This window comes from Mizuhopecten yessoensis, unplaced genomic scaffold (genome assembly GCF_002113885.1).
Source record: "Mizuhopecten yessoensis strain PY_sf001 unplaced genomic scaffold, ASM211388v2 scaffold11175, whole genome shotgun sequence".
Taxonomy (NCBI): Eukaryota; Metazoa; Mollusca; class Bivalvia; order Pectinida; family Pectinidae; genus Mizuhopecten; species Mizuhopecten yessoensis.
Window position 1 is genome coordinate 977063 of NW_018408917.1, and position 16370 is coordinate 993432.

General features: G+C 35.8%; 1 protein-coding gene across 3 annotated transcripts in view; it reads right to left on the reverse strand.

Moving 5' to 3' along the window:
- Positions 1 to 16370, reverse strand: part of LOC110467508 (enhancer of filamentation 1-like) — a 68803-nt gene that overhangs the window by 31688 nt on the left and 20745 nt on the right. The window contains exon 1 of one of the 3 annotated variants that reach the window (XM_021524714.1): positions 7266 to 7289. The exons of the other annotated variants lie outside the window; for them this stretch is intronic. Within the exon in view, the coding sequence (XP_021380389.1) occupies positions 7266 to 7274 (9 nt within the window). The 5' untranslated portion in view covers positions 7275 to 7289. Of the gene's footprint in view, positions 1 to 7265; positions 7290 to 16370 lie in introns of those variants that run through there. 3 annotated transcript variants of the gene reach the window in all.

Below are 16370 nucleotides of genomic sequence, written 5' to 3' on the forward strand. Positions count from 1 at the left end.
TTTAAGCCCATTTTCACCAAAACATATAAATAGAAATGTGATCATGTATTAAACAAATGCTGCAGACATCAAGAAAGAAAATGGGTTTGAAGTTGAGAGGAGAGGGGAGGCAACTGGGAGAAAGGGGGTAGAGATGTATAGTAGGGCTGGGAGGAAGGAGGTGGACGAGGGAACTCCGGAATAATGAGTTAGAATGGGAGGGCAATGGTTTAAGGTGTAAATGAGGATGATGACAAGCGTGATTTGTCAGGTGTATTGTCCTGATTAACACCACCGCATACTTGGCTGTAGTTACATCACTTTATAAACGTGGCATTGCTGCCAAAAATAACCACATTCTACGCTGCTCATTCGCATTTTGCGCACAGGTCTTTTTAACAGTACAAGAACACATACTTATCTAAGTATACAAATTGGAAGCTATGCAAGGAGTATCTTGTACATTTGTATATTGGTGTAATTAATGTATTACATGTATATTACTACATGTATCTGCTATTGCGAGAAAAAGAAAGAAGTTTCTTGGCCTGTGTGATTCTTTCAATTTACCTTGTGCACAGGGGAGGGGGTAAATCCCCCATCACCTGAACCTCTGTAGGAGGCTAAATAAATATTTTTATTTCTGACCTATCTCAGCTGGCTAGGGGGTATACAAATATTGGTCTTGTTGACTAAATAATTAGCTCAGCTTGTCTAATGTCTGCTCCCCTTATCATTGATGGAAGAGCCATAGGGGACCTTCTGCAAAGGAACGTTTGTGGGACTTTAGAGGGGGTCCTTGTGGAAACCCTGAGGAAGTCCTTAAAGTTGGAGGGTGCTATGGAGAAAAGACAGGGCCTTGAGGTCAGGGAAGGTGTTGAGGGAAGATGGAGTAGCCATATGGTTATAAATACCCTCCAGGGAGTATTTACTCTATAGCTGCTTGCAAGATAACATAATAACCTGATAGCAGGAAATCATAGTACATTCAACATGTGATTCATTAATACACCAAACTGGGCGTGGAAAACATTGGGGAGTCATGTGACCAACACAAGGTCACATGACAAGTTCCAGGTTTTTTACTTTCACTTGACACCCAGCGCCTGGCGTCTGATAAGTGCCTATACAGCAAATATGTGTTTAGTATGCTTATATAATGTAATTACAGTGCAATTATGGTACCCCTGCACAGATTTGAAGTTCCAATACACGAAACGTAACATTGTCATTCTATCTGAAGAAGTCCTCTTTATAAACTTTATACATACTTGGTAATGTTAGATTTACTTGCATAAGCTTTGTTTTATTCCGGAGGGATTTTTTCACATTAATTTTTTACTTCAAAAGTCAACAGAATTCACTACATACTGCATTTTTTTCAATTCAAATGACATTTATTACATAGAACAGCTTGAGTAACCTATAATTTTACACTATTGTATATTGTCAAATTTAGCCGCCTCAATCCCTTTCATTGTTTAAGTACCTTAATGACATGTTATAGATTTTGCCACAGTTTCTCCCCATGCAAAAATTGAACAGAATCTTATATATACTTGTATAAACATCTATACATCATCATTATTTTTCAATCTATATATCTGCACTTAAGCAAGTCTACATGCTCTATTAGGCCTGCTCAAGTCCAAAGACAAGATTATAGTCATTAAGACAGCTGAAAGCCAGTCAAATGTATGAACTATAGGGAATATCCCAGGTGAACTAAGCTGCTACATATGTCGGAGGTACAGAGACCCAGCTATTCCCGAGCTGTACTGAACTTGATTGTATCCTCCACAAGCATGACCTCTAATGACATTGTGCCTGATCAAGAGTTAAATGACTAGGACACAAGTACAGGGGCCATAACTTCATAGCATGATAACTATATTATCTATAATGTCAATGTGACTTATTATAAACGTAAACAAAACAGCCCCATGACTACTTTAAGCTAACAAACAATCTCAAAGGGAATAATGCTTGCATACTTTGTTACGCACAAACTCAATTCAAGTGGTAATACAATTTTAGAGATATGTAGAAAAAGTGGTTTTAATTATCCCCTCAGACTGGCATTATACGCTACACTGATAAACTCAGCCATTTTCTGCACAGAGATCTCCCACTACTAGGAACTTAACAATTAATTGAATTAAATCTATACACCATGAAATCCACTCATTTTACAATTATCTCATTATAAGGTTAACTTGATAGCATAAAAACAGTAAAGAGACGTTTGTCTCACCCTACCTCCTTGGAGCCAGACAAGGGAAGCTCAGACTTGGGTATGTATACAGAGAAAACCTGATCCTGGCAAGTTAATCACGTAACATTTCAAACAACTTTGACAGGTTTAATTTTTCATTTCGCAATCAAATTACAAATTCAAAGGTGCCAGTATGTCTTTAAAAACAAAAAATACCACCCTGAACTACGAAAAACGTCTTAATATATCATGCATTCAGTTTTAGAATTTAAAGAGAGGAAATATTTTGGCTCCTTAGACTGTAACCTTGGCATCGGTTCCAACATTTTACTATTAATTACACACAAGCATACATGTGTATATATATAAAACATCAGCGAAGAAATTTATACGAGAATGTTGACTGTTATGAGCATCAGCTTTCTATTTTTGTGTGCTTGCACTACAAGAAATGTCAATTATTTAATAACTTATATGAGGAAGGTGAATGCTTCGTTCTATATCCGACCTACGACGCACTCTATGGTACTGCCAACACCCGATATATAATGAGTTGACTACACTCCAACAAAAACAAACGGCCTATATATCATTATATATCATTACACTGCTAACCAAAACACAAATAGGTCCAATATGGAAACCCAAATTATCATACAAACTAATTATATTTTCTATCAGACATCTTTTTTATACGTTAATTTCTAATGGCTTTTTTTTTTTAAATTTCCAATGGAAACAGTCAACAAAAACCGAACTCTATCCGTAAACTTTCTGTGTCATCATCAATATACCACTTACGGCCTTATTACTGAAATGTCTCGGAGAAACATAAATTTGTCAGTGTTGGTATCTTTTTATCCTCCCAAAAATATCTCAACGTAAGCATAAATCTACAAGACAGTTTGATTGTGCTTATCAGACGGTGTAGAGTTCTTATCTACTAGAGTGAATGTGTAGTTAGACCCCCTATACAGGAATTGAATTATTGAGCAAATGACCTTAACTCCAATCCTAAATTATTACAGAAATGACCTAAATAAATCTTCAACATGTCACTGGCTTAACAATAACTTTAAGAAACAGATATAGCAATTGATATTGATTGATGGAAATGAACCTGCTTAAACATTTAAAATGAAATCAGAAACATGTGTCTGTGGATTTTTCTTTTCAAATTTTGACTTGTTCCTAAAATTAACAAATCTTGTAACATCTGGCACCATTTTTGAAATCTTTTTAAGCTTAACAAGTTGTCAATTAAAAAAAGTAAAAATGGGACATGCATTTATTTATATCTTCAAATAATAATTTTCTAGCTGCTGTTCATGCATGTTCATGGATTTTAAGATTTTTGGAAACATATATATTGCCTGGTAAATGTAATATTTGCATCATGTTTTCGTTAAGCTAACCATAGATTGAGAAGGGACCTGGCCTAGATGTATAGGGAAAGATAACACTGGAAGGTCAACAGAGAATGATGGAGAACAGGCTAAGTGGACAAAATTATGTCTAATAACCTGTGTCAGGTTGAAATACAATAGCATAAGTAGCAAAATATCTAAATGATAAATGGTAGCATTCATAAAGATGGAGTTTCCCTGTGAGAGATAGACAACAGGCAGAGTTCTTTGTAATTATTTGTGTCAGGAGGTTGAAATTGTGAGGTATAAATAGCAACATAAACATGTATATTGTGATTTGTAATGCTGATTAAATCATTATATAGTTTATGAAAAGTATCATATTTAATATTGTGACAAATTACAGCATAATTTTCATTTATCAGAAAACTGTTTTGTTAAATGGCATCATTATTTGTTAAATGATACCAGAATAGAAAGGATGCAAATATACACAACATAATAACAGCATCTGTAACAACTTGTTGTCAGAATAAAATAATTAACGATATGGATCTTCATATGATACTGCAGAAATTCAATACACACAAATCAGTAAACAAAACGTACATTATAAAAAACGTTATTGTGATATTTGTGATAACGAAACAACAGATGGTAAATAGATCCACCGATTTATCATTAAGCCAAAAAAACAGGACAAAAGATTGAGTAATGATGGGGGAAAATCTGCAGATGGCATGGAAGAACAAGTGGTTGCAAACACAAACGGAAATATTGAGACCCATCATACAGCAAATATGAAGCACTTGGGTGGTTATGAAGGATCCGTGGAAGATAAAATAGATATTTGTACTGACATTGTGAAGTGGTCCCACATGTGTGTGCGAGGGATCACGATAACTATTCCAGCTGTTGGTCACACGCTCCTACGCACTAGGAAGCACATGTCACACAGCATGAATGGATATATATAGCTATACATGGCTACATGGATATCCGCAGATTCATGATATTCTCAAAACAAGAATTTTTTAACAATGAATATATTGTACAGCAATAAATCTCCATGTGTCATGTTTATATCATTGCACCACTTGAACGGCCTGAGACTGAACAGAAGTGAACATTCACAGAGTTTGCCAACACTACTGTTTTCATTCACGAGATTTATAGTCTACATGATAGTATAGTTAATGAAAGACCTAAAAATGTTGAAAATTCTTTCAAAACAAGCAAATTCGTGGAATTTATATCCCCCACTTGCAGGACATATTGTAGGTAAACATTATTGATGCTAGGTTTAGCCCTTAAGGCAGTTAACCCTGGTACCATGTTTGAAGAAAATCGGTTAACAATTTTGTTGCAGATATTGCACAGAAACAAAGCGTGACAGAAAGACAGACAGACAGACTGACAAACCCAAATTAATAATATCCCCCGTTTCGTTTCGTTTAAAGGACTGTCGAGATAAGGTACTGGTGTTCCCATCAGGAACTAAAGCATCGGGGACTACATGCATAAAGTGCTTCTAAAATGCATAACTGACCTCTACAAGTAGTAGTCATTAATACTTCCTGCACCACTTGTGGCCCTTTGATCATTTATGATACCTTTTTATTCCAAAACTAAGGGAAAATTATAAGCATTCGATTGCCATCCACTTCCTAACAAACTTTGGAGTAAAATATTAACAAAGGGCCATAATTCTGCTTATAGTGGTGTAAAAAGTCCATATTTCAGTACACAACACCCTTCTTTTGCCAAGGGGTACCCCAATCCAATATTGTAGGCGACATAGTTCATGAAGTATGCTTCAAACTAAAAGATGCACAGACTGATGGACAGAGGGTTCAATGCAAACCTATAGACCCCTCTGATCCGGTATTACAGATGGGGGCCAGACTCATATGAAATTAAATGTTTTGAACAAAAAGTGATTCCCAAATAATTGAAGATGAAACAGAAATTTTCGGCAAGTTTATGTGTTTCACTACAATAGGCATTGTTTCCTGTTACAATTGCTAAATAGGTAATCCCCAGCTTTGTACAAGGTCGTTTTCCCTGTATACATATTCATACTGATAATGAAGTGCATCAATTGTGATCAATTGAATTTATTCATTCCTTTGAAATACCTCGTCTGAACAGTTTTAGATTGTTTTTATGATCATACATATCTTGTTTCTGATGAAATTCAGTAAAAAACACTTAACAGAATTTGTGTCTGCAGGCAATGGCGACATCTTTTCAATCATCTTTCTTTTAGTATACATCTAACGACACTGGACTCCACCAAAAAAAAATTCTCTAGCCCAGCCAGCTTCCTGTTTGTGGTCCTCCGATACCATAGCGCAATCAGACATATGATAAATTCTGCACCATTTATGGAGTTAAAGAGACAGAAATCCATAATGGTAGCTTTGAACGTGGCCAACATCAAAACAAGCAGTTTGTAATAAAACGCCATACAAACGCTAACAGCCGTCTAATAGATATTTTCATGTTGTCTATGACGGTTTCAGGGTTGGTACAAGTTAGCATGAGATTATAGAAGCAATCCTGATTGATCAACTGCACCCAACTAAATAAAGATGCCCTCCCACTGATAGCTGAACGGGACTCATCGTTTCCTCCACAGTTGAACAGTTATGATGAGACAACTCCCTGTGATCTCATATGGGCGTCTTAACACTACGTTGTTAAGGACTCAAAAAAGATGTATTTTTATCATTATCATTATAACTCATCCACCTCTGAAATTTCATAATGAACTATTCCAACATTTGAATTGGAAGAGTTCAAATGTGTCTTCAGGGGTTAATGAGTTAATTATTACACATGTTATGCATTTCTTGATACAATAAATCTATCTAATCTTATAAATGACATAACGATCGTTTTAAACACGCAAAACAAACAAAAAACAAAACTAGAAATCCGATGTTTTAGTTGTCCACACCCTATTTACATATAAATTCCTATTTGCACTATAAATGACGTAAGGTAATATATCATGTTATCATTGTCGGGCTTTAACCGATTAGTGTGTCACGTTCATCAATATCCAATCAATATACGGATAGTCTTTATACCTGGCAGCCAGGTTTATAATTACACAGGGGAATATTTTCCTATTAGGTAAGTTGCTGCCCAGAAGTCGATAGATTTTTCTGATGGTCTACTTTTCATCAATATTTACCCTGAATGTGGACATTCGGTATGATAGAGCTATTTTCGCCCACATAGTACAATGCCCCAAGATCATTCCATACAGATCAACGAGTTGTGAAATATTATTAACGCTATGCAAACACAGGACATATTTTATTTTGGTCATTAAATATTGATTTAAAAGATAATTGCCCCAAGATAAAATCATCATAAAATCTTTCACATGGTTCATGACTACGTAGCACTATATGTATCGAAAGTTTATATCGTGTTCAGGCAAGCATAAAAAACTTAATTGATGACTCCAGATCAAATTTATCTGTATTTTCTATGTTGCTTTAAAGTGAACACAAGACAGCATCACGTCTAGCATTTAAATGGACAATTACCAGGTGTCTGGTCCCATCTATTTAGATATGTATATTGATATGTGATAGCATATGTATATAGCAAAGTAACCCCCCAGCCTTCCCTCCCCCCCCCTNTACAAACATGTTCCTATACCATTATACAATAAAATTTATACTTACATTCTCCATTTAATTAAATCCAAATATTAGATGTGAAGAAATTCCATGACAAGGCTTAAATCGAAAATCCAAACAGTCTGTAGAATCCATATCCTTCAAATCAATTTCAAAACTCACTTTTTTTCTACCACAATATCTTATTTTAATCCCACAGGCAACTAACACTACACATTTCCACTGACAGAAGACAGACAGGTTTCGGAGTTGTTAATTACAAAACCATCAGAACAACATTGCCTTTGAAATCATCAAATTAATTGAAGCATCACAAATATTTATATTCCCAATCCATCACATGTATATATATTAAGAAGTGTGTATGAAAGATTCCTTAGATTGAAGTCGGTTTCCATTATTGGTGAGAGACCAGACTAACATTGCCACAACCTGCCCGGCCTATCTCGCCCATACTAACACATGGAGGCAGCTCCGACACACTGTGTTGTTACACACACCTCCCTTTGTGTTCCCTTATCTTCTAGCCGGGTGTCCCACTGACTCTGATAGAGGGGTTCACCCTTCTCCAGCTCCCTCCAGACTTAGTGTTGGCCTAGATACACATGTACACTAATATTTATGACACGATGGACAGTTGTGACATTATCCTCTCCAAATTTAAAATGATGTCCCATCCTCGTCCCAACTTAAAATGACCGAGCTGACATATCCAAACAATGTAATCCTACCCTATCTGTTGTATCAGTGGTGTGGTGGATGATTCAACCTTTATACCCTCACAACTAAAATCTTTACTGTAGCACCCTCAACACACAGTCCCCTATAAATCAGGCTCACGGAACTAAGGATAGGGGACACTACTCAGCAGGGGGTTTCATTTGACCCCTTAATAATTATAAGCTTTATTGACAGGATCAGAGTACATGATACAGTAATCAGTATTAACTTGAAAAAGAAGCTGACACTAATATGTACTTTGCATAAGAAAAACAGTGTACATATTATCTCTGTTACCTTGGCAACAGTATCATTTTGAGTCAACTTAAGTTCAACTCAACATCTAGCCCTAGTATTATTTTATGGTTCAAGCGTCATCAAAGTTGACAATGTCAACCACCTATTTCAAAACCTTGGGAGAACAATGAATAACCAGTCAATTAAGTACTCGATAAATTAAATCAATTGTCAGCTATTTGGAGAACGCTTAGGTGGGCCAGCTGCAGATGATGTGTTCATGCTAGCAATTGCAGCCATGGTACACTGTACATGTACATGTACAACCCTAGCAGAAATGTGTGTGACTATGCATATTTGGTCAGTAATTAATACTAACAGGATATAAAATTAATTACTTCATTACCCGGTCCGGAGAGTATCTGATGCTCGCGGTTTTTCGATAAAATCTGTTCAAATGAAACCTTTTGAATATTCAGGTTGAAACCAAAAGCATGGGTGATGAGATTCTAGTCATAGATTTAACAATTTATATATTAATATCTTCTGTTGGTACTCGCTTGCGAGTATATAGTAAGCAGTGATGTAAACATTTCATATATATCAATATTTTCTACTGTTTTGGTTTGTGAGTATAGTAAGCTTTCTTTACAAACAGGAAGGTCGTCATTTGTTTTTATATTTTATGTAAATTGTGACTTTTAAAACCTTTAAGGTATCAACAACAATTGAAAATGAATAACAAAGGAAAATAAAATGTAAACTTAAAACAGCCAAAGACTTATGCACTGCAGACAATCCGAGTACAATGAAAAAAGCTCAATATTTACCAACAATAATCGGTACAAATATCTCCGAAGTAAGCTACAGTGAAAACAAGTTTTCACTTCAGAGACATCCAACTGGTTCTGAATAAACCTAGTTATTGTCCAGACTAGACAACACAGCCTGTGGTCAAATACAGACTGACCAATGCTGTGATAAGTCCAGTCATCAGTGACAAATGACCTAGGTCAACATAAACTAGGTTTGGTTAGCTTGTAAGAATCCCAAAACCATTTTTTTACCTCAAAAATATTTAAGTTTGAGTACTTTTTCAGCCTTTCTCATTGGTAATCTTTATTGAATATCGCTATTTTCATTATTTCACTCAAACCTTGAGGTTTTAGACAGAATTTCAAAAAGAACGAACTGTCATTAATAATTCTAGAATTTCAGCAAGCTGGGTAAGACCAAAGCCTTGTTATGGACAAGAGATACTTTTAATAAGTCTAGCAACACCTAACCAACACCACATGCCTCAGCTGACAATGACAATGATAAGCAAATTCTTTACCAATTTAAGTCCGACAAATTTCACACATTCTGAATGCTTCAGGGGCCATATTTAAAATCTCCAGAATGAGTTCTGATTTTTAAGAAGCACATATTTATTTAATATCTTGACAACCAAACTCTGTGCATAAGTTTGCATCAACACATTATATACACTGCAGTAAAATGTTGATGGCTTATCATCAGATCTGACAAAACACAAATATTCCATTTTAATGCATCATGTACGTACAACAAACATGAACTACCACCTAGCATTGTAAAAGTGCAACCATCTGCTAAATGGTGGCAATTAGATTTTAATATTCTGTCTTTTTTTATTTTTCTGTCAATAGATGCCACTGAAAGTCTTTGGAGCATGGAGAGTTTGGGAAGTATGTTGGCTTGTTAACCCCGATAATTACGAGTTTGTACAGTGTATTTGGTATATAACCAGCGATCAGATGTAATCTTAATTATACATCAAGTAGGCTCGACTTTCAACGCATAGAAGTTAAGACGACATTGGGAGACGGGGCAGTCAATGACCTACAAACATTACTATATGACCTACAAAACCACTATAGGTCAAGATTTCTTCTGTAAAGGTTAAACTATAAATAACACAACAATACATGTATATATCATACAGTGTACCCTTGTTGAAAAATAAACCTTTTAAGTTTTCCCAAAATAGGCCCATTCAATATGCACACTGCCATGTCGCCCTATCATTTTGACAAAGAATTCCAATTTTTCATGAGCACCCTTCACTTTAGAAATCAGCAGAATTCCTCACTATTCCTGCTTTTTGTCCAAATTCAATTAATTTAATGCATTGATCAGCTGAAACTATAGCATTTCACACTATTATTTTGTTAAATTGGGAGTCATGGGAAGTACTTTTAGACACTGTCATATTTGTCGAGGGATTTCTTCCCCATAAAAACTTTGAAAGGTTGTTTTCAAAGTCAAAACCCAGAGGCTTAACCCATATCTAACATTGCAAATGCATTATTCTGAGATGCATCTGTCGGTTGGTCTGTTCCAGCTGGTATAGTCTGTTAGAGTGGTCTGTCGACTCTGTTCAAGTCTCAAGTAATGATGAACACACACGTCTAGGATAAGAAAACATGTAAATGGCACCAATACACATTTTAATTTGGTCCAATCTGTATACATTACCATAAGGCCTGTACTTACAGCACATGTTGGAGAGGAAAGGAGGAAAGATCCAGGGGTTTTGAAGTGGGGATACCTGTAGGCAAGGGGTTACACAGAGCTTGACGAGGGATTCATAGTGAAGTAATTAAATGTAGGTAGAAGTATTAGGAGAGTTCCAGGGATGTCGGCAGGGAATATGGAAGGTGGGGTTTAACTGGACATGGGGTGTCTATATGTCGGGAGATATAGTTTTGAATAGGGGAAGGGTGTTTGCATGGTAGAAATATTTGTTTGTATGGAGATAAAAAAGGTTTTGAAAAGGGAGATGGTTTTTTTCCAGAAAATTAAATTTCACAGTGTTTGCATACCTACATGGAGGGGGAGGGGGGAAGGGGATTGGAGGTGAGGGAGTTACCAGTGTGAGGAGAGATATATATTAAGAGATGGGTTTACCAGGTTAGGAGAGAAAACACTTTAGAAAGTTACCTAAGAGGGGAGGGGGTTACCAGGGAGGGGTAAGATGCATTTTGATGATGAGGTAGATTGGGCAATAAAAAACAGGAAGTAAGTAAAGATGTGTCAATTCATAAACAGAACAGCAGGAGCAGCAGAAAAGTCTGTGCATGCTCTTCATCCTCAAGCCTGAATGATAATGATACGCGATGTCTATAGAAACAAATGGTTCCAAAGATGGTTCCCATGTTAAACTCTGCCAGCAACAACTGTCAGGGTGGGATGGATATAAAGATGCAGGGTGGTACATCAGTGTCCCTGGGATCTAGATCGTCCATATGGCCACGTTATAACAGACAGGATCCCTAGGTTATGTCAGATTCTGATCTTGAAATGGCCTGCCAACCAAGTTGAATTTCCCCTTCCAAAAACAATTTGTCAATTTTTTTTTAATTGTATTTTTCTTATAAATTTTGCACTTTGATGTAAAATCTTGATTTCTAATATATATTTTTTTTAGCCATATCTATGCACTATTTCTTTTCCAACTTACTTTTACCATTTATAATATTGTTAGATATTGTCACTGTTGGGAATGTTTGAATGAATTTATAATATTGATTGTTAATTTTATATTTGTAGATAAACCAATAGCTTTGGATAAACCAGAAAAAATTTCATCTGATTTACCTACCAATAAAATTGAAGTGAAGACAGTCAGCGCCAAACAAGCAGTATTTTAAGCATGACCTCAAAAAAAGGCATGGCAACGGGCAGGTATACACAGACAACTTCAACAAACATTGTGACCCACAGAGTAGGACATTAAACACCCTTCAGCTAAACCTGATAGAGAATCTTTAGGATTTTTGTCTAAATCATTTAGTAACTGGAGAGGGGTTTTGTTACAGCACCTCATCACAAGAACAAACTTTTGATAAGAACTTGATCCAACACTGGGTCAGAGGCAGGGGGAGATGGACCGCCTGCTATATAATAGTAACATTTGGAGAATGCTCAAGGGCAGAGATAAATAACTAGGCCAGTTCTGGTATATACACATCAATCTAACAGTATTTTGTTTCCCCCATCCTCATGTACTTCTCTAGCATGACCATCTGTCCAGCAAAATATAATTCACCATTTCCTCAATAACCATCATTTAAAGGAAGCCTAATTGTGGCTGTAGATGGATTCCAACTACATTATGGGATACTGATAACTGGATAAATGGGATAATCCTGGTTGTTAAAATGACAATCTGGCCTTTTTTATGTGAAAATAGCAAATGTCACTAGAGGCTCAGATGAAATAGGAGATTGAGCGTCAATGAGAATATCAAAACATAATCTGAATTGGTCAAAATCTCAGTAATAATGGATTCCAGATTGAGAAATTCTTGGAATAATTTTCATCCAATATCAGGATCATAATAGAAGCACTTTTTTCTGAGTTGGCAGTAGGTGAAGGCATGCTGATGGAGGAGGAGTAATTTGTTCAATACACAGTACAGACCAGAGAGTGTATGGTATGTGTATCCTATGTTATTGGACAATTCCAGCCTTGTTGGTCCTGACAGGACACAGAGCATTGTATGAATCAAACACAAACACCACACAACAACATGAAGAAAACTTACCAGGGTTTGACCATCCAAATTACTGAGGCTTAATGTTAAAAATATATGTCGCCCTGGTAAAATAATTGCTGCTTCCTGCAAGCTCGGAGAGGGAGAATTTCTCTCTTTAGCTATAAAGATCATTCGACAGAGCTAAGATTATAGTAAACCAAGGGTTGCAGGTTCGACTCCTAGCGGATCCATTGGAAAAATAATGACCTAGGCTCTGTTACATGTTGATTACTAAAATCATTGTTCATTATGAACATGGACACATGTTCAAAAGAAGACTGAATGTATCGATTTGTTCAAAATAGCAACCAATGCAGCGGTAATGAATTAGAATAAAATACCTTTGTAAAAAAAGTAATGCAATTTCAAACTGTGCATACCATGGACAAAAGCATTATATAGTGTATGCATTATAACCAACATGGATATGTCTGTGCCTTCATCACAAAGAAACTCGTCAATAACATCATCAATATAACAATGTCGGTACATCACTTCAGCCAGCATAGCTACCGCAGTATAACCCATCTGTCATAAGTAAACATGCGTACTTGTCAATCATCGTACTTGTCCATGTTTACGTTACATTCTTTACCTCGCAGACATGTGCAGCAAGTAGCCCTGTAATTATCCTACACTCGTATACCAAGTGCTCCGACTACACTGCTTTTAAACGGTCGAAAAAACTGCAATTAAGATATTGGGTTACTACTACTATACTCGGCTAGTTCAACACTGCAACAGTTAATGTATGTTAAAATTTACATTAGTTTTTAGGAGAATTAAATCAAGACCTCCAGCATTCGTCCACTGTCTGCACTTTGTTTTGGTTTCTATTTTATTCATATTTTAACGTATGATAAAAAACAAGGAAATATTTTCATATCTTATTTTGATTTTACCAGGTATATCAAATGACTGCATAAATGTACATTGTACTTGTAAAATATTAAAGAAAAAACACATTTCATTAAAAGTAATAATTTAAAATAACATTGTCTTGTATTTTTCACATCTACAACATTCAGTGTCTATTATATACATTTTGCTGTTGCATTAATTCTTAAATATTTCGAAATTAACATTAGCACCGATTTTATTTCAGTCATAAAAGAATATGGAAGTAATATGTTCCCTCATTTCCTTCGCAGAAAGGTATAGAGATAGACGCACTAGTACTGGTGTAATTGCTTTTTAACTTTCTGCACCAAAACAAAATCTACATTTCCATGTTTATTTTTTATTAAAAGGAAAAGGAAAACACATCAGACAGTATGAGAGTCTGATCCTGTGGTAAGACTCCAGGCTTGTGTAGACAGATTTGCCCTCAGCAGTTGCTGTTACAATAAACACCATCATTTTTTTCAACACAGTTGTTCTTTACCTCACGAAATCTCTCACACCATCATCAGCTGAAAATAACTTAGATCTATAATAACTCATTCTATACTTAGCTGCAGCACAAAGAAAACAAAAATAACTCCATGTATACATCGAGTATAGATACTGGTAACATTGCACTCAACAAAACCTCTTGTGTTTCGCACATGCATAACAAAGGCCTTCATTCCGGGTAAAGTTTAAAGCAGGAATCTAAGGAAACAAATTTATTAAGATAATACTTCGGATTGTGTTAAGAAAACAGAAGCATTCCAATGTTAGCATGCCCCTGCCAGATATGTATTTATAGGTAATCTCACTGCTTTTTTCGGTGCAGAAATCTAATGAATATTTCACAAGGAAGACGGATGAGTCATCTGTTGAACATAAGAAACCAATTAGTTTATTGAAACAGATAATTTCAGAGCTTCATGCACTGTTACAACTTCTTTGGGCCAGAACTCAAACGGCAGCGATAAGACATTAAAATACAAAAATGGTCCAGAAAAGCAACCACTTCAGACTCCGGACTTCCTAGCATTTCTGGCATCGTCTAACGGGATGTTGAGTAATTTTTTGAAAAATGATTATTTTGAATTGATTGAGATACTTTTTGTTCATTTACTTGCTCACCAATCCTCCTCCTCCAAGCGTACACACCTATAATGACTGTACGAGACTACATATAAAGGTGCTATAAAATATCTGCACTAAATGGCTTCCATATATCATGGATGAAAAACTGTTTGCCACCGAACAAAGAGAAAATGTTCTCTGAACTTCTATCATGTATCTATATATGCACCATGTATTTCAGTTTTGTCAGAAAATGATACTTACATGCTGTTTTTGTACAAAGCACTTCATGACCTTTGATAGGGAACCAAGAGACCTTTTGAATATATCTATTTGCATCAACCCCAAAATAAACTTCTTTTTTTTTGTGTGTCTTTCTTCAAAATAATAGTATACATATGAAAAGGAATATGAAATAATCAAAAATAACAAGAGAATAAAAAGTGAAACGAATATTCCAGTCATATGTGAATTAAAAATAATTGAACTCAATCATGTGTTTTGGGTATTTAGCTCCAATCTATAACTTGTGTGTAATAGTGTGCGGCAAGGATCTCCAATTTCCATACGACTATTAACTTTTAAACCGTTTTTAAAAAGTATAAAGATATAATTGGAGAATATACAGCAATTTGAATGGGAATTAATATCACATTTCATAATTTAAACAAAAAAAAGACTACCATTATGTTCTGGACTTCTTGACTCAATGAAATTGGTACTATCATTGCCTTGGATCTTAAACTTTAAACAAGGAGGAGCTCCATATCCCAGGTCTTAGATCTCAGGTCTTTTGGGCTAGAATCCAATGAATTACTTGATGTTCATTGAGCCCTTTCATTCACCTTTAGCAACGGGAGGGGAATAAACATGTCACTGGTGGTATTAATTCAAAATATAAAGTGTTATTTTTTTATTGTTGGATTCTGACCCAATTCAAGCCTGCAGGGTAGTATTTTGTAGGTCTTTTTGGTCAAAACAGATCACCCTGTCAAATTCCTCAGTGGGTCATCAGGCAGCCAGACAGAGACTTCACACTGTGAGGGCGTGTGTATGGCCTGTGATGTTATGTAGCGCTGTATAAGGCTGTATGTCAGAACTTTTTGTGCCTTAACTGCAACACAATGATGTATTTAGCGGTCTTATCTCCGTCCCAGATTATCTTGGAGACAGAAGTATCGAGCAGATGTATCTGCCACAGGAGTCAATCCATAACACTTTGTTGTTTTTCTTTCATTCACGAACATTTCTGTGTTAAATGCCTTAAGGCAGAATGTGCTGTCTTTGTTTGTGCTTTGATGTGGCTTCTTGTAAAAAGCTTTACCCCTGAAATATTATACATCTTCGTTCAAACTCGTTTGACTAAAACATAGGCTTGCATTTCGATGTACATGAGCTTAACTTTGCTAACATATATACTTAAATACAGTTATGCAAAGAAACCCCACCAAAATGTATAAAGTTTGCATGGGTGTTTGACAGGACATCAGTAATTGCAATTAGCCAGATAGAGAGTTGAACCCTAGACCATTTGCGTTGGTTTAATGAATCGTAGAGAGCTGCAATGGTCAATCAAGACCCATAAAGTTCACTCAAATGTAATGATGATCATGTCACAGGTGATAGACTCGATCAGCTCAGTTCTGCAATCAACCATGCAACTAACAGACCTAGAA